This window comes from Panthera pardus, unplaced genomic scaffold (assembly GCF_024362965.1).
Source record: "Panthera pardus isolate Hobbes unplaced genomic scaffold, ASM2436296v1 HiC_scaffold_22, whole genome shotgun sequence".
NCBI classification, from domain to species: Eukaryota; Metazoa; Chordata; class Mammalia; order Carnivora; family Felidae; genus Panthera; species Panthera pardus.
The window spans coordinates 60,748,307-60,768,166 of record NW_026526788.1 but is presented as its reverse complement, the minus strand read 5'-3'; the positions used below and the strand labels follow the sequence as shown (position 1 = coordinate 60,768,166).

At 36.5% G+C, this 19,860-nt stretch overlaps 1 protein-coding gene across 4 annotated transcripts in view; it reads left to right on the top strand.

Moving 5' to 3' along the window:
* The window catches only part of NT5C2 (5'-nucleotidase, cytosolic II), a 144,926-nt gene that overhangs the window by 59,339 nt on the left and 65,727 nt on the right, over positions 1 to 19,860 (top strand). For 3 of the 4 annotated variants that reach the window (XM_053909892.1, XM_019459301.2, XM_019459300.2), the window contains exon 2: positions 12,770 to 12,894. In XM_053909892.1, the coding sequence (XP_053765867.1) occupies positions 12,794 to 12,894 (101 nt within the window). In that variant the 5' untranslated portion in view covers positions 12,770 to 12,793. Of the gene's footprint in view, positions 1 to 12,769; positions 12,895 to 15,360; positions 15,502 to 19,860 lie in introns of those variants that run through there. The other variant, XM_053909891.1, reaches the window with a different exon arrangement.

Genomic DNA, 19,860 nt, shown 5'->3' with positions numbered 1-19,860 from the left:
TAAAAATTTTAAGCTTTCTAATAGTAATGTAGTGGAATATTACTGTAGTAATTTGCATTTCCCTGATGATAAATGACCTTGAGCATCATTTCATGTACTTAATTGCCATCTATCTTGATTGATGAAACATCGGGGCGCCTGGGTGGCTCAGTCGGTTAAGCGGCCGACTTCGGCTCAGGTCACAATCTTGCGGTCCGTGAGTTCGAGCCCCACGTCGGGCTCTGTGCTGACGGCTCAGAGCCTGGAGCCTGCTTCAGATTCTGTGTCTCCCTCTCTCTCTGCCCCTCCCCTGTTCATGCTCTGTCTCTCTCTGTCTCAAAAATAAATAAACGTTAAAAAAAAAAAAAAAATCAGTTCAAATCTTTTGCCTGTATTTTTATAATTGTTTGTCTTATTGCTGTATTTTGAGAGCTCTTTGTGTATTCTGGATATAATCCTTTTTCAGATGTGTAATTTGCAAATATTTTCTCCCGTACTGTAACTTATCTCCCCTCTCCCTTACTGGAGAGATAGAAAATATATTTAAAAAAATTTTTTTTAAGTTTATTTATTTGAGAGAAACAGCATAAGTAGGGGAGGGGCATAGAGAGGGAGAGAAAGAGAATCTCAAGCAAGCTCTGCGCTGCTGGCACAGAGACTAACATAGGGCTTGAACTCGTGAAACCATGAGATCGTGACCTGAGCCCAAACCAAGAGTTGGACATTTAATCGACTGAGCCACCCAGGTGCCCCGAAAAAAATATTTTTTAATGTTTATTTTATTTATTTTGAGAGAGAGAGAGAGAGAGCAGGCGGGCACATCTGTATGCCAGTTCTTGGGGGAAGGGCAGAGAAAGAAGGAGAGAAAGAGAATCCCAAACAGGCTTTGTTTGGGATTGATCCCATGAACTGTGAGATCATGACCTGAGCTGATACCAAGAATTGGACCCTTAACTGACTGAGCCACCCAGGTGCCCAGAGATAGAAAATGTATTAATGGAAATGCAATATGAAAATACAATTTTGTTTTGTTTTTAGCCCTCTGTTAGCAATGAAAGGGACCTGCATAATAAGTTGAATATACCAACCAGATTGAAGAGACAATATTTAAACTTTCTAAGGGGGGGGTGCCTGGGTGGCTCAGTTGGTTAAGCATCTGACTTGGACTCAGGTCATGATCTCAGTTTGTGAGTTCGAGCCCCATGTCGGGCTCTGTGCTGACAGCATAGATCCTGGAGCCTGCTTCGAGTTCTGTGGCTCCCTCTCTCTCTGCCCCTCCCCTGCTCACATTCTGTCTCTCTCTCAAAACATAAATAAACATTAAAAAAATTAAAAAACTTTCTAAGGGAATAAAATATTTTAAATATTTTGCATCACTCATACATGTAAACCCTAAGGTACAAAACATATTAACATAGCTTATAATGCGAACCTGTGGTAAGTTGATTTATTGTTTGTTTTATTTTATATATTATTCCCTCACTTTACTCAGGTCTCTGAACAAATGTCACCTCTTCATAGAGGTCTTGGAAGGTTTTTCTATCTGTAGTGTAACCATTGTCACTGTTTATTTCTTCATTTTATTTATTTGACTTCTACCATATACCACTTACGATCATCTGGCACAATATTATATATTTGATTATTATCCGACTCCACTAAAATGTAAGCTCCATGAGCCTGGGAATTTGTTGTTGTAGCTTGTCTTTTCCTTAATAGTGTATTTTTTTTTTTTCATTTGACAAAATACAGAATCCTTTTTAAAAAAAATTTTTAGTGTTTATTTATTTTTACATACACTGATTTTTATTTTATTTTTTATGTTTATTATTTTAATTAATTAGTTTTTTCTTTAATTTTAATTTTTTTTTATAATTTACATCCAAATTAGTTAGCATATAGTGCAATAATGATTTCAGGAGTAGATTCCTTGATGCCCCTTACCCATTTAGCCCATCCCTCCTCCCACAACCCCTCCAGTAATCCTCTGTTTATTCTCCATATTTAAGAGTCTCTTATGTTTTGTCCCCCTTCCTGTTTTTATATTATTTTTGTTTCCCTCCCCTTATGTTCATCTGTTTTGTCTTTTAAAGTCCTCATATGAGTGAAGTCATATATTTGTCTTTCTCTAATTTCGCTTAGCATAATACCCTCCAATTCCATCCATGTAGTTGCAAATGGTAAGATTTCATTCTTTTTGATTGCCGAGTAGTACTCCATCGTGTATATGTACATGTATGTACATACATACCGCATCTTTATTCGTTCATTGGTCAATGGACATTTGGGCGCCTTCCATACTTTTGCTATTGTTGATAGTGGTGCTGTAAACCTTGGGGTGCATGTGCCCCTTTGAAACAGCACACCTGTATCCCTTGGATAGATAACTAGTAGTGCAATTGCTGGGTTTTAGGGTAGTTCCATTTTTCATTTTTTGAGGAGCCTCCATATGTTTTCCAGAGTCGCTGTACCAGTTTGCATTCTCACCAGCAGTGCAAAAGAGTTCCCCTTTCTCTGCATTCTTGCCTGAGTTGTTAATGTTAGTCATTCTGACAGGTGTGAGGTGGTATCTCACTGTGGTTTTGATTTGTATTTCCCTGATGATGAGTGAGGTTGAGCATTTTTTCATGTGTCGGTTGGCCATCTGGATGTCTTCTTTGGAGAAGTGTCCATTCATGTCTTTTGCCCATTTCTTCACTGGATTATTTGGGTTTTTTTGGGTGTTGAGTTTGATAAGTTCTTTATAGATTTTGGATACTAACCCTTTATCTGATATGTCATTTGCAAATATCTTCTCCCATTCTGTTGGTTGCCTTTAATTTTGCTGATTGTTTCCTTCGCTGTGCAGAAGCTTTTTATTTTGATGAGGTCCCAGTAGCTCATTTTTGCTTTTGTTTCCCTTGCCTTTGGAGATGTGTTGAGTAAGAAGTTGCTGTGGCCAAGGTCAAAGAGGTTGTTGCCTGCTTTCTCCTCGAGGATTTTGATGGCTTCCTGTCTTACATTGAGGTCTTTCATCCATTTGGAGCTTATTTTTGTGTCTGGTGTAAGAAAGTGGTCCAGGTTCATTTTTCTGCTTGTCACTGTCCAGTTTTCCCAGCACCACTTGCTGAAGAGACTGTCTTTATTCCATTGGATGTTCTTTCCTGCTTTGTCAAATATTAGTTGGCCATACATTTGTGGGTCCATTTCTGGGTTCTCTATTCTGTTCCATTGATCTGAGTGTCTGTTTTTGTGCCAGACAGTGTCTTTTGAAGAGCAGAAACCATAAACTTTGATGGGATCTAATTTATCAACCTATTTAATCAATTGTGTTTTAGGTGTGGAAACCAGGAGATTTTTACTAACTCAAGAGCTCTCAAAGATTTTCCCTTAGGGGTGCCTGGGTGGCTCAGTCGGTTAAGCATCTGACTTCAGCTCATGTCATGATCTCACAGTGTGTGAGTTTGAGCCTCGCATCGGGCTCTGTGCTGACAGCTCAGAGCCTGGAGCCTGCTTCGGATTCTGTGTCTCCCTCTCTCTCTGTTCCTCCCCTGCTTGCACTCTGTCTCTGTCTCTCTCAAAAATAAACATTAACATTTTTTTAATATAAAAAATCCCCTGCTCATGCTCTGTCTCTGTCTCAAAAATAAATAAAAACATTAAAAAAAAGATTTTCCCTTATGTTTTCTTCTAAAAGTTTAAGAGTTTCAGGTTTTACATTTAGGTCTATCATTCATTATGAATTACTTTTTTTAAAAGCAAACTCTGTGCCAAAAATGGGGCTCGAAGTCATGACCCTAAGATCAAGAGTTCATGCTCTACTGACTGAGCCAGCCAAGCACCCCTTGCATTAATTTTTATATTAATTTTTATATATCCTGCCAGGTGCCTGATTATACTGGCTAGAATAGAACCTTCAGTACAATGTTGAGTGGTGACAGCATACATCTCTTTTGTCTGATCTTAGGGAGAAAACATTCAGTCTTTTGCCATTAATATTATATTAGCTGTAGGTTTTTGGTAAATGCACTTTATCATACTAAAGAAGTTCCCTTTTATACCTAATTTGCTGAGATTTATTTTTTTTTAAATCAGGAAAGCCTGTTGGATTTCGTCTTGTACTTGTTTGCTCTGTATTGAGATGATATATTGTTTTTCTGTTACATTGATTTAAATTTTTCTTTAATTTTTTTGTTTTTTGAGAGAGAGCACGCGCGCGCACACGCACAAGCAAGTGGGGGAGGGTCAGAGAGAGAGGGACACACAGAATCTGAAATAGGCTCCAGGCTCTGAGCTGTCAGCCCAGAGCCCGACGTTGGGCTCAAAGTCACCAACCATGAGATGATGCGTGAGCCAAAGTCTGGTGCTTAACTGACTGAGCCACCCAGGCACCTCTCATTGACTGATTTTAGAATGATAAATGATCCCAGGGTGACTGGGTAGCTCAGTTGGTTAAATATCTGACTTAGGCTGGGGTCATGATCTCTCCCACATTGGGTTCTGATCTGGCAGTACAGAGTCTGCTTGGGTTCTCTCTGTCTCCTCTCTCTCTGACCCTACCCCACTCATGCTTTCTCTCTCTCTCAAAATAAGTAAAAAAAGAAAAGAAAGATAAGTCATCCTGTGTTCTTGGACCCAACACCACTTGGTTGTGATGAATTATTTTAATATGTTGATGGATTTGATTTTTATTTCTGTGTACATATGTCAGTAATAATGTCCCCACTTTCATCTGATTCTAGTTATTTGAATCTTATCTCTTTATTTCCTAGTCATTGTAGGTAAAGGTTTGTCAATTTTGTTGGTCATTTCAAAGAACCAACTTTTGTTCTCATTGATCTTTCTGCTGGGCTTGGGTTTAGTTAATTTACCTTTTTTTTTTTTTTTTGTCTCTCTCTTCTAATTCCTGAAGACATAGGTTATTGATTTGCGATTTTTTCCCCTCTTTTTTGTTTTTTTTTTTTTAAGTTTATTTATTTATTTTTATCATAAGTGGGGAAGACGCAGAGAAAGGGAGAGAGAGAATCCCAAGCAGGCTCTGAGTTGTCAGCACAGAGCCAGTTGCAGGGTTTGAACTCACAAACCATGAGATCATGTCCTAAGCTGAAATCTGGAGCCAGATGCTTAACTGACTGAGCCACCCAGGTGCCTCTTTATTTTTTATTTGAGAGAGAGAGAGAGTGCGCACGAGTGCACACACACACATTTTCCTTGTGATTTCTTCTCTGATCCATTGGTTGTTGGAAAGAGTGTTGTTTAATTTCTGTGTATTTGTGAGTCATAAGGTTTTTCATCCTGTTGCTGATTTCCAGCTTCATTCCATTGTGGTAGTAGAAGATATTTTGTATGATTGCATTTTTTGTCAGTTTTTAAACATGTATTGATACTAGCTTTGTGATTGAGCTTTGTGATTGAGCACTTGAGAAGAATGTGTACTCTGTTGTTAGGCGGAGTGGCCTATACGCGTGTTAGGTGTAGTTAGTCTATAGTGTTGTTGTAGACCTGAATATCCTTATCAGTAGTTAAGTCTTCAACAGTTATTGTAGCACTATCTGTTTCCTCCTTCACTTTTATCAATGTTTGCTCCATGTATTTTGGAGCTCTATTGTTGGGTGCATATGTTTGTAATTGCTGTATCTTTTTGGCAAATTGACCTTTTTATCAATTATACATAGTGATTCTTTGATCTGAAGTATACTTTGTTTAATGTTAATATACCCACTAGAGCTTCTTTTTAATTGGAGTTTTTAGGCATTTTGAATGTAGTGCAATTTTTAAAAATATAGTTAAGTAAAATTCTACTACCTTGCTATTTTGTCCTGTTTGTCCTGTTTTTTTTTTTGTTTCCTTTTGTTCTTTTTAACTCTTATTTTAAGTTGATTATTTTTTTGTTTCTATTTTATGTCTTTTGTTGCCTTACTGGCCATAACTCTGTGTAATTTTGGTGATTGCTTTAGGGTGTATAGTATGCATGTTTACTTTGTCACAGTCTGCTTTCAAGTGTTACTGTACTACTTCTTGTACACTATAAGAATCTTACAATAGTATATTTTTATTTTCCCCCTACCCACCTTTGGGCTATTGATGTCCTACATTTTACTTCTAGTTATATAATAAACTTCACAATACTTTGTTACTACTGTTGCTTTAAACAGGTGTCTTTTAAACAGATTTAACATAGGAGTGGGGTGCCTGGGTGGCACAGTTGGTTAAGCATCTGACTCTTGATCTTGGCTCAGGTCATGATCTCACAGTTTGTGAGTTTGAGCCCCACATTGGGCTCTGTGCTGATGGCGTAGAGCCTGCTTGGGATTCTGTCTCTCCTTCTCTCTGCCCCTCCCCTGCTTGTGCTTACCCTGTCTTTCTCTCTCTCTCTCTCTCTCTCTCTCTCTCTCTCTCTCTCAATAAATAAATAAATAAATAAATAAACTTAAAAAAATTTTAACATAGAAAAAAAATCTTTTATAATTATTCTGTGTAGATTGATTTCCATCTGGTATTGTTTTCCTCTTGCCTGGACTTCTTTAAATTATTTATTTATTTATTTATTTTTTTAGTTGGCTGGTGATGAATTCTTTCAGCTTTCATGTGTCTGAAAAAGTTTATTTCAGAAAGATATTTTTGCCAGGTATAGAATTCTAGGTTGACACTTCTTTCAATGCTTTAAAGGTATTTCTTCACTTTCCTCTGGCTTCACTGTTTCAGATGAGAAATCTCCTTTTTTCTTCTTTATGAATGTGTTTTTGGGGTGCTTGGGTGGCTCTGTTAGTTGAGCATCCAACTTCGGCTCAGGTCCTGATCTCACGGTTCATGAGTTTGAACCCCATATTGGGATTGCTGCTGTCAGTGCAGAGCCCTCTTTGGATCCTCTACCCCCCCACCCCTCCCTGCTCACGTTCTCTTTCTCAAAAACGAATAAACATTTATTAAAAAAAAAAAAATAATAATGTGTTTATTTTCTCCCTAGCTCCTTTTTAATATTTTCTCTTTACCACTTTTTAAGGAATTTGGTTTTGATGTGCTTTGATGTAATTTTAATGTTTCTTGTGCTTGGGGTTTGCTGAGTTTTCTTGAATGTATGGATTTATGGTTTATATCAAATTTGGAAATTTTTTCTCTGTTTCTTTAATTTTTTTTTTTTTCTCTTTTCGTCCTTTCTCTTTTCCTTTGTGGACTCCAATTACACATATGTCAAGGTGCTTGGAACTTGCACAGCTCACTGGTGCTCTTAATTTTTTTTTTTTTTTTTTTTTTGGTCCTTTTCTCTCTTTTAGTTTGAATAGGTTCTATTGCTTTTTCTTCAACTTCACTAATGTTTTCTTTCATGTATAACCTATTCATCCTATGCAGCATGATTTTTATTTACTTATTTATTTATTTATTTTTCAATATATGAAATTTATTGTCAAATTGGTTTCCATACAACACCCAGTGCTCATCCCAAAAGGTGCCCTCCTCAATACCCATCACCCACCCTCCCCTCCCTCCCACCCCCCATCAACCCTCAGTTTGGTCTCAGTTTTTAAGAGTCTCTTATGCTTTGGCTCTCTCCCACTCTAACCTCTTTTTTTTTTCCCCCTTCCGCTCCCCCATGGGTTTCTGTTAAGTTCCTCAGGATCCACATAAGAGTGAAAACATATGGTATCTGTCTTTCTCTGTCTTATTTCACTTAGTATAACACTCTCCAGTTCCATCCACGTTGCTACAAAGGGCCAGATTTCATTCTTTCTCATTGCCATGTAGTACTCCATTGTGTATATAAACCACAATTTCTTAACCATTCATCAGTTGATGGACATTTAGGCTTTTTCCACAATTTGGCTATTGTTGAGAGTGCTGCTATAAACATTGGAGTACAAGTGCCCCTATGCATCAGCACTCCTGTATCCCTTGGGTAAATTCCTAGCAGTGCTATTGCTGGGTCATAGGGTAGGTCTATTTTTAATTTTTTGAGGAACCTCCACACTGTTTTCCAGAGCGGCTGCACCAATTTGCATTCCCACCAGCAGTGCAAGAGGGTTCCCGTTTCTCCACATCCTCTCCAGCATCTATAGTCTCCTGATTTGTTCATTTTGGCCACTCTGACTGGCGTGAGGTGATATCTGAGTGTGGTTTTGATTTGTATTTCCCTGATGAGGAGCGATGTTGAGCATCTTTTCATGTGCCTGTTGGCCATCCGATGTCTTCTTTAGAGAAGTATCTATTCATGTTTTCTGCCCATTTCTTCACTGGGTTATTTGTTTTTTGGGTGTGGAGTTTGGTGAGCTCTTTATAGATTTTGGATACTAGCCCTTTGTCCGATATGTCATTTGCAAATATCTTTTCCCATTCCGTTGGTTGCCTTTTAGTTTTGTTGGTTGTTTCCTTTGCTGTGCAGAAGCTTTTTATCTTCATAAGGTCCTAGTAGTTCATTTTTGCTTTTAATTCCCTTGCCTTTGGGGATGTGTCAAGTAAGAAATTGCTACGACTGAGGTCAGAGAGGTCTTTTCCTGCTTTCTCCTCTAGGGTTTTGATGGTTTCCTGTCTCACATTCAGGTCCTTTATCCATTTTGAGTTTATTTTTGTGAATGGTGTGAGAAAGTGGTCTAGTTTCAATCTTCTGCATGTTGCTGTCCAGTTCTCCCAGCACCATTTGTTAAAGACACTGTCTTTTTTCCATTGGATGTTCTTTCCTGCTTTGTCAAAGATTAGTTGGCCATAAGTTTGTGGGTCTAGTTCTGGGGTTTCTATTCTATTCCATTGGTCTATGTGTCTGTTTTTGTGCCAATACCATTGCAGCATGATTAAAAAAAATTTTTTTTTAAGATTTTATTTTTAAATAAACACAACCCCAAGATCAAGAGTCCCATGCTTCTCCAACTAAGCCAGCCAGCCACCCCTCCAGCATGTTTTTCATCTCAGATAATTGTAGTTGTCATTTTTAAATGTTTGTACAAATTTTATCATCTGTGTCATTTATGCAATTGATGGATTTCTCTCCTCATTGTAGGTCATATTGTCCTATTTCTTTGAATGCTAATAATTTTTGATTGAATGTCAGACAGTATAAATTTTACCTTGTTGGTTGCTGGATATTTTTGTATTCTTTTTTTTTTTTTATTAAAATTTTTTTTTTAAACATTTATTTATTTTTGAGACAGAGACAGACAGAGCATGAACGGGGGAGGGCCAGAGAGAGAGGGAGACACAGAATCCGAAACAGGCTCCAGGGTCTGAGCAGTCAGCACAGAGCCCGATGCGGGGCTCGAACTCACATACCGCGAGATCGTGACCTGAGCTGAAGTCGGACGCTTAACCGACTGAGCCACCCAGGCGCCTCTGGATATTTTTGTATTCTTATGAATATGTTTAAACTTTGTTTTTTGGCATGGTTGAGGTACTTGGAAGCAGTTTGGTCCTTTCAGGTCTTTTAACTTTTGCTAGGCAGGATGAAAGCAATGTTTAGTCTTGATGATTTTGCCCCACACAAACCCTTCCAACTGTACTCTACTCAATACTGTGTTAGTGATGAGGTTTTTCATTCTGGCTACTTGGGATGGGAACTCTTCCCAACCTGCATGAGCTTCAGAGATTGTTTCCTTTTAACTCTGGTTGGTTCTTTTTCAGGCTTCAAATGGGTTTCCTCACCCGTGTGTACTAATCATTATACAAATGAAGATTAGAGAGCTCACCTTCTGCACATCTCCCTAATTTAAAAAGAAAAAATGTTAAGAAGTAGCCTTTTGTGAATATTGAGATTTTTAAAAATTGGAATTTCCTTAAGACCTCAACAATTTAAAAAAACCTCAACAATAAACAAATTTTATTTCCCTTGCTTTATTGGATGGACCATAATTACAGTTGAAGTCTTGTTTTAATGCATGACTATTCTGATTTCTCTTAATTTACCATAGAATACAAATTTCATATCTGAGTGTTAAATACATGTAAGTTATATTTCTGGTCCTCTTCCCAATCTCTATTCCAGAAATCATTGATGTTCCATCATAATTCTCACTTCTAAATTTCTCCCTTTTTGGTCCACAAAATGGTCCAGATTTGTTACATGAATCTTTTTTTATTAAAAGAAAAAATCCTTATAGTATGTCTAGATTTAATTATAATAGTCTAACAAATAACTTCCTCTCAAGTTAATTTTAAACTTTAATAAGGTTTTAACTAGAGGGGCACCTGGGTGGCTCAGTCGGTTAAATATCTGACTCTTGATTTCGTCTCAGGTCATGGTCTCATGGTTCGTTCATTCAAGGCCTACGTCAGGCTCTGCACTGACAGTACAGAGTCTGCTTGGGATTCTTTCTCCTCTCTCTGCACCTCCCCCCCCCCCCCCCCCCCATGTTCATGCCCTCTCTCTCTTGCTCTCTCATAATAAATAAAGAAAAAGATTTTAACTAGAATCTTTTATAAATACCAGTACTGTTGTTCTGTAAACAGTGTTTAGAAATCATGGTTACTTTAAAAACTTACAGACCTAAATATATATTCAAAAGAATTGGAGACTGCTATGTAAATACATTGTACCTGTTCATAGCAGCACTATTCACAGTAGCCAAAAGGTGGACATAGTCCAGACATCCATCAATTGTGATGAATTGTGATAAATACGTACAATGGAAACTTGGTACAATATGGATGAAATGAGAAATATTATGTTAAATGACAGAAGTCAGACACAATAGGTTACATGTTACATGATTCCATTTATATGAAATATCCAGAATAGATAAATCTGTCGAGACAGAACCCAGATTGGTGGTTGCCATGTTGAGGGCTAAGGGGGATGAGGGAGAAACTGCTTAAAGTGTAAGGGGTTTTACTTTGGAGTGATGGAAATATTTTGGAACTAGATAGAGGTAGAAATTGCACAATGTTATGAATATGCCATTGACTTATTTTTTATTTTTTGACTTTATTTATTTAAAAGATTTTATTTAAAAAAAAATAAAATAAAAAAAATAAAAGATTTTATTTTTAAGTAATCTCTACACCCAAAGTGGTGTTTGAATTTTTTTTTTTAAATGTTTATTTATTTTTGAGAGAGAGCATGAACGGGGGAGTGTCAGAGAGAGAGGGAGACACAGAATTGGAAGCAGGCTCCAGGCTCTGAGCTGTCAGCACAGAGCCCGACACGGGGCTCGAACTCACGGACCGTGAGATCATGACCTGAGCCAAAGTCGGATGCTTAACCGACTGAGCCACCCAGGTGCCCCCCAAAGTGGTGTTTGAACTCACAATCCTGATATCAAGAGTCACATGCTCTTCCAATTGAGCCTGCCAGGTGCCCCTGACTTATTTACTTTAAAATGGTTTAACTTTTTTGAATTTCACCTCAATGAATCATTTTAAAAAAAAAACAAACCTACAAAATTTAAAAATTGACTTAATGTCGTAAGTGACATCAAGAGTTGGGCGCTGAACTGAATTGACTGAACCACCCAGGCACTTCTGTGGCACTCCTTTTTTTTTTTTTTTTTTTTCCCCCTAAATATTTTATTTTGAGGGCACCTTGGTGACTCAGTCAGTTGACTGACTCTAGATTTCAGTTCAGGTCATGATCCCAGGGTTGTGGGATTGAGCCCTGTGTCGGGCTCCACATTGAGTGTGGTGCCCTCTTGAGATTCTCTCTCTCCCTCTCCCTCAGTCCCTCTTCCCCACACTCTCTCTCTCTCTCTCTCAAAAAAAAAAAAAAAAAAGATTTAATCTCTACACCCTACCTTGGGTTCAAATTTACAGCCCTGAGATCAAAAGTTGCATGTTCCAGGGTGCCTGGGTGGCTCCCAGTTCGAGAGAGTTCGAGATCCTGCATCAGGCTCTGTGTTGACAGCTCAGAGCCTGGAGCCTGCTTCTGATTTTGTGTCTCCCTCTCTGCCCGTCCCCTGCTTGTCCCCTGCTTGTACTCACGCTCTCTCTCTTTCAAAAAAATAAACATTAAAAAAATTAAAATAAAACTTGTATGTTGCACTGAGCCAGCCAGGCTCCCCATGCTCACCTTATTTTAGATGTTTATTCTAATAGGTAAAATGCTTTAGTTTTTTTTTTTTTTTTTCTAGTCCATAGTCTTTAATACCAGCTGAAAGATAATTGTAGAAAAATTTAAAAGCATGATATAATTAGAAATCAGACATTCATTACTTGCAATTCTACCCCCATTGATTGAGCTTAGTGTGTTGATTAGAATTAAAGAGTTGCTGGGGTGCGTGAGTGGCTCAGTGGGCTGAGTGTCTGGCTCTTGATCTCAGCATAGGTCATGATCTCACAGTTTAGGTTTGAGCCCCATGTTGGGCTCCACCCTGACAGCAAGGAGCCTACTTAGGATTCTCTTCCTCTCTCTCTGTCTCTGTCTTTGCCTTTCTGTCTCTGTCTCTCGGCCCCTCCTGTGCTCTTGTGCACACAAGAGTGCTACCACTTGCACTCTCTCTCAAAAATAAACATTAAAAAAAAGAGAATTACAGAGTTGCTTACTTTACATATTTTGAAACCTATATTAACTGAAAATTAATATATTTTCACAAATCTGTTGTCTAGGTCTCTTCTAGAATCTAGGATTGAAGTTAGTTTTTATTGGCAGTCATGCTTAATTATTTGGAATATGATCTGTCTGGATAGAAATTACCATATGAAATTATTTTTGTAAATTGACATAGTTTAGAAGGGTAAGTATAATTTTTCAGTATATTTACCATATTCAGTATATTTAAATAGATAATTATATCAGTAAATTTGCAATCTAGAGTTTTTCTGATTTTTAAAAAAATCAGATAACAGTAAATAGATACCAACATTAAGCTACTAAACTACTGATTTTCTTTTCTAGAATTCAGCATACAATTGAAATAAAATGTCAACCTCCTGGAGTGATCGGTTACAGAATGCAGCGGATATGCCTGCTAACATGGATAAGCATGCCCTGAAAAAGTATCGGCGAGAAGCCTATCATCGGTAAGTATTTTGTCTGTTTAATCCTCAAAACAGCTCTGTAAAGTGGGCACATATTGTCCTCATTTTACAGATGATGAAATTAATGTGTAGAGAAGTTAGGCAATTTACATAGATTATAAGGCCAGTTTATGGTTCAAACCTAGTCTAGAGTCTAGATTTTTAAGCGCTAGTACACCATACTGCTGCTGCTGTGTTTTAATATATCTACTAATAAAAGTCCTTAACTGAAGAAAGTCTTCAGCTGCTGGAGAATTGTACCTTAGTTAACATTTTTTTAATTTCTTTAAGAGAGAGAGAGAGAGAGAGAGAGAGAGGGAACACGCAGGAGGGAACATGCAGGAGAGGGCAAGAAAGGGAGACACAGAATCTGAAGCAGGCTCCAGGCTCCAAGCTGTCAGCACAGAGCAGGACGCAGGGCTAAAACCCATGAACCGTGAGATCATGACCTGAGCTGAACTCTGATGCTCAACTGACTGCCTGAGCCACCCAGGCGCTCTGTACCTTAGTTAATAAGAGTGAAATTCTTGGGGTGCCTGGGTGGCTTAGTAACCAACTAAGAGCCTCCGACTTTGGCTCAGATCATGATCTCACAGTGAGTTCGAGCCCTGCATTGGGCTCTCTGCTTTCAGTGTGGAGCCCACTTTGGATTCTCTGTCCCCCTCTCTGCCCCTTTTCTGCTTGTGTGCATGCTCTCTCTGTCTCAAAAGTAAGTAAAAACATTTAAAAATAAGAATGAAATTCTTATTTGACATTTGCTACAAACTGATTATAGTTTTTAAATAGATTTTTTGAAATTGTCTCTCCTGGCTACTGTGTATTCGATTGAATGTGGTAATGCTGAGTATTAGCAACATTTATTATCTTAAGACTAATATTTTCTCTAAATCCTTTTAAAAATCATTTAAAAGTTTAAAATGTAAATATTTTTATATGCCACTTTTAATGGAGTCAATTAAGTGGCTGTCTCTCCCCAAACCTTCAGTAGCCAAAATACGTAGAAGTACTGCGTTTAGAGATCGTTTGTTTTTAGACAGAAATTAGAAGTTTACATTTTCCATAAATTAATAGGATACAAAGTCCTGGTCCCTACTAGAACTATCTGGCTTCCCATCTTGGGTAAGCAAGGTATAAGTAGAAAGAAATGCTGGTGTACTGGTAGTGCTAAAAAGTTGTATGGGAACTCCAGGAACCGACAACAACTCATAATTACTCATTTGTTTCTAGGTTGGAGGAAAGAGGAAATATACAGGTGTTTTATACTTGTTCAGTTATTTGTTTAGTGTTTATGCTGCATACATTTGGTTATGATGTAACATGTTTGTCAGTAGAAACAGGGGCTAGAATTGTGCAATGAAGAGAGATCATCGAGTAAACATCACATGTCCTAATTGTATGTAGTATGTCATATATAGCCTGAGTGCTTCTGACTCATTTAGAATGATATTTCCTGTAAGATTGTAGATTGGCTCTGCACCCTATAGTCTTCATATAGTAGAGTACAATCTGAAATAATAGAAACAGGAGAAAAACATCTTCAAGGATTTGAATTTTTAGATCACTTAAAACATTTTTTTCCTTTTTATTGTGGTAAAGTGTACACATCATATAGTTTACGTCTTCACTGTTTTAAGCATATGGTTCGGTGGTTTTAAGTACATTCATACTGTTGTGCAGCCATCACCAGTATCCATCCCTCTAACTTCATTTTGTAAAATTGATACTATACTTATTAAACAGTAACTCCCCTTTCCTCCTCCAGCCCCTGGCAATCACCATTATACTGTCTGTCTTTATAATTTTGATAACTCCAAGTATTCATATAAGTACAATCATACAGTATGTCTTTTTGTGACAGACTTATTTCAGTTAGCGTAGTGTTCTCAAGGTTTATCCATCTTGTCGTATATTGCAGATTTTCCTTTTAATGTAGAATTTGGGTTCTTGAATTTTTGCAAGTATTTGCTTTTGTTAATTAAAAATTTTTAATAGAAATCATTTAAAAGGAATTTATTTTAGTTTTCTAGTTAAATAAGTTTGTAGAATATTCTGTTTCTAGGGTTTTTTATTAAAGACATTTATTGGAGTTGGTAATTTATCACTGGTTGAATTAGGTAGACTCTGATGATCATTTATCATAAACTATACACTGTGTGATGCTTTAGAATTCCCTTTTTAGAAGAAGCTAAATATTTTTAGTTAAGTAAATAGACATCTAACTTCTGGCTTTTTTCTTGCTAATATTAGTCTTAAAAATGATGGTCATGAGTCATTTTTAAGAAACTGGCCTTCAGAATGTATGACTATTGTACGTCTTTCATTTCCTTATTATGGTTATTGAGTCTTCTAGGCTGAAGATAATTATCAAGCCAAACCCTTCATTGGAATAGTTTTGCTCTATGGTCAGAAGATAGGCTGAGTTGCTCAGATGTTACAGTGGCTTGAAGGAGGCAAGTTAGACAACTACCTCTTAGGTAGTTCCTTGTTTAACACTGAGAATCTGATAGTGATCAGTATAGATCACAATTTGTATCTATCAAATCCAAGAATGGAACAATTAGATTTTGCATCTTCTCTCGACGTTGACTGTGCCCAGGGTGCTGAAATCAGGTATTTGTTTCTTTCCTTTTAAATTTTGATGATTATAGTACAGAAGAATTTCTGTAAGTAAGTTGGTTCTTTATGAATATAGCTTATGAATTCAGCAGTGGTTTTATCATGTTGAACTGAGGTCTGATAAACAATTGGGCCTGTGAATTTTTGGTTAAGCAGTCTTTTGCCTTATTTTAAAAGACCTTGTAATCACTTTGTCTTTAAGTTCTTTATATTTTTCCAAAATGATTTTTTAAATTGAAATTTAGGCCTCCAGAGCCATTCCAGTGCTTATTTAAACCTCTCTAATTTCTTCTCTACTCAGAGTTAAATTATTATATATGTTTAAGGAGTAAAAAGGTATTTGTGTACCTATATAAAATTATTTTGTAGTATTTGTAGCTTGGCACACTGGTAGAATTAGAAGTGTTTATGATTTTTTTTAACTGCAAGTTAAAAACAAGTATCAGGTTTTATACAGAGGGAGACTGCCATGTTGATAAATTTTAATTTCTTTCTCAGTTAACCACTTAGTACATATCACATGAATGTCATTCAGCGTTTTAGTTGTATCGTTGATTAAGCTGAATTAACCTGTCATTTTAGTATAGGTTTTAATAGTCAAATGGACAAGTTGATAAGATTTCAATAGCCATCTTATGAATTGAAAATCACATGGAAGAGATAGGTCCTCAGAAATGTCAAGCAGCTGTGTTCCTTAAATAATATACAGATGGCATATATCTTGTCAGAATAAGAAGAGTGAGGTCGAGTTATCAGAACTGTGTTAAACTTTTTTTGTTAGTATATCATTCTAATGCTTTGAATAGTGTTTCATATTCCTAGGGAATGGCAGATAAGGATTCAGGAGCTGGGAAGGGTTTTTTTCACCCTATTTTTTTGCCTAAAATATTAGCTCTGAAGAATCCCATTCAACAATAAAAAAGAATGAACTATCAATACACACAACTTTGCTGTATCAAGAAAATTATGCTGAGTTAATAAAGCCAATCTCAAAAGTTTGCCTAGTACATGATTCCATCTCTGTAACATTCGTGAAATGACAAAATTATGGAGATTAAGAACAGTAGTGTTGCAAGGAGTTAGGGATTGGGGTAAGTGAAGGGAGGTGAGCATAGCTGTAAAAAAATAACACAGGGAATCCTTATGATTGGAACTGTTTTGTGTCTTGACTTCAGTGATGATTACATGAAGCTACATACACATGAATGCATGTAAAGCTGGTGAAATCTGGATAAAGTTGGTGAATTGTATCGATATCAGTTCCCTGGTTGTGATATTGTACTGTATTTATACAGGATCTTCTCCTTGATGGAAACTAGGTGAACGATATAGAGGAATCTTTCCGTGTTATTTCTTGCTACTGCATATGAATCTAGAATTATCTCAGCGTGAAAAGTTTAAAAAATTTCAGTGACTTACCTTTTTTTTCTTACATCATAGGTATTCCTGGTCTCTTCTAAATATAAGTTCTCTTCGTAATGTGTGGTGATCCTACTTTATGGAATACAGATTCTCTAAACTTTATTGTTCAAAAAAAGATACTGGATCCTAAAACATTTTCAGTTTGTTTCTCTGCTTCCATTCCCTTTATGCTTCTTCCAGAAACCTACCTAAAAGTAAAATAGAAAAGTGGTTTGGTGGCAGTGGCAAGGAAGAGAGAGAATAAGAGATAGCAGATCTAAGGGGCACCTGGGTGGCTCGATTGGTTAAGCGTCCGACTTCGGCTCAGGTCACGATCTCACGGTCCGTGGGTTCGAGCCCCGCGTCGGGCTCTGTGCTGACAGCTCAGAGCCTGGAGCCTGTTTCAGATTCTGTGTCTCCCTCTCTCTGTGACCCTCTCCCGTTCATGCTCTGTCTCTCTCTGTCTCAAAAATAAATAAACATTAAAAAAAAAATTAAAAAAAAAAAAGAGATAGCAGATCTTTGATTTAATGAAATCCATAGAAAGAAACTCCGTTTGAAGACATGTTACTCATATTTAGATAGCATATTTCACCTTCAAGGACTCTTGTGTATGACTTCTTTTATTCAAAGTAATGTTTGAGAGATAGATTCATCTATATTCTTGTGTGTATCAGTAATTTGTTCTTTTTTATTATTATTCTGCCTTCCATTGTTATCAGTATACCACAGTTTGTTCATCTATTTTCTGTTTATGGACCTTAGAGCTTTTTGGTTTTTAGCTATTAAGTATAAGGCTGCTGCGGACTGAGAAAATATTTGTAAATCACGCATCTGTTAAAGATTTCTTTCCAGAATATATAAAGAACTTAAAAATTCAACCCAATGAGGAAATGGGCAAAAGACTGATTCTTTACTACCGAGGATATATGGATGGCATAAAAACAAAATAGCCATTAGCTCTAACAGTTTGTTTGTTTTGTGGATTTTTTAGTGATTCTACATATAAGATCATGTCATCTGCAAATAAGGATAGATTTACTTCTTTTCCAATTTGGAGGGCTTTTTTCTTGCCTAATTTTGGCTATCATGTCCAGTACAGCGCTGTACAGGACTAGTAAGAGTAAACATCCCTTTTCTTTTGCCTCACCTTAGGAAGAAATCTTGCAATCTTTCATCATTTAGTATGATGTTAGCTGCAGGTTTATCATAGCTGTCCTTTAATCAGGTTATGAAAATTCCTTTTTATTCCTAGTTTGAAATTCCTTTCTAGTTCTAGTTTGTTGAATGTATTTATCATGAAAGGGTGTTGGATTTTGTCACATGCTTTTTTGTGTCTATTGAAATGATCATGTGGTTTTTGTACTTAGTTGGATTTGGTTTGCTGGTATTTTGTTGAGGATTTTTTTTTTTTTTATCTACATAGGGATATTGTTCTATATTTTCTTTTTCCTGGCTTAGGTATTGAGATGTACTACTGGCTCAACTCTGATGGAAAAATTTGAGAAAGATTGGTGTTAATTTTTATTTGAACATTTGATAGAGTTCACCAGGGAAGCTATAAATTTTCAGCTTTGTTGGACGATTTTTTATTTTTACTTTAAACAGTATTTATTGATATTCACTTTATGAAATACATACAAGGTCATGAATATAACCGGTTTATACAACCAAAAAAGATTTTGCAAATTCTCTTTCTTAAATTGAAAAACACAAGAACTATGTCAATATTTGGATATACCAGCATCCATATTCAGCATCAGGACAATGTGAATAACTTAATGTTCACATCTCCTTCTTCTCTCATACTTCCTCTGTCACCCCTCCCCTCCAACTTGCTTAAATACAAAAGGCTTCCATCTATCTGAAGTAGCCAGGGCTACTTGTGTCTGTACACTGTTTAGCCCAGGACTGAGGTTGCCTGTGCTGTTGGAAGATTTTTTTTTTTTTTATTACTGACTTAATTTCTTTACTTATTATTGGTTTATTCAGATTTTCTATTTCTTCTTGAGTCAGTGTTGGTAGTTTGTGTGTTTCTAGGTATTTGTCCATTTCATCTCTTTTACCTGTTATGTTGGCATACAATTGTTTATAGTATTCTCTTCTATTTGTTTTTATTTCTTTAAGGTCAGTAGTAATGTGTCTGCTTTCATTTATGACTTTAGTAATTTGATTCTTTTTTTCTTCATTCTAGCTAAATGTTGTTATATTGTTGAAACCAACCTTTGGTTTCATTTACTTTTCTCCAGTGTTTTTCTGTTTTATTTTATTTCTGCTCTGATCTTTATCGTTTGCTTCCTTCTGCTTGTTTTTTGAGTATAATTTGCTCTTCATTTTTGAATTTCTTAAGGTAGAAGCTTGGGTCATTGCTTTGAAATGTTTTCTCTCTTTTAATAAATGCGTTGTAAAGCTATAAATTTACCTCTCAGTACAGCTTTCACTGTATCCCCTAAATTTTGATATGTTGTGTGTTTTTGAGTGATCTCTGAAGTATTTTCTATGTTCTCTTATGATTTCTTTTTGACACATCAGTTATTCAGGAATGTGTTGTTGAATTTCCACGTATTTGTGAATGTCCCACAAACTTTTTGCTATTGATTTGCACCTCATTCTTATATAATCTTCTATATGTACTTGACAAGAAAGCATGTTCTGCTTGTTTTGGGTGGAGTATTCTAGAGATGTCTACCTTTATTTGTCAAAATTATTTTCACTGAGTACACACATTCTTACATATATTTTTGAAATCATGAGTTTGCACTATTCTAATTCCAGTTTTTCCCAGTAAGGTTCTTTCTTGTTTACTTTCTTTTTTTTTTTTTTTTTTTTTTTTTTTAATTTTAGTTTTAAGTAATCTCTACACCCAGCAGAGGGCTTGGGCCTGCAACCGTGAGATCAGGAGTTAGACGCTCTACTGACTGAGCCACCCAGGTGCCCCCTTGTTTACTTTGA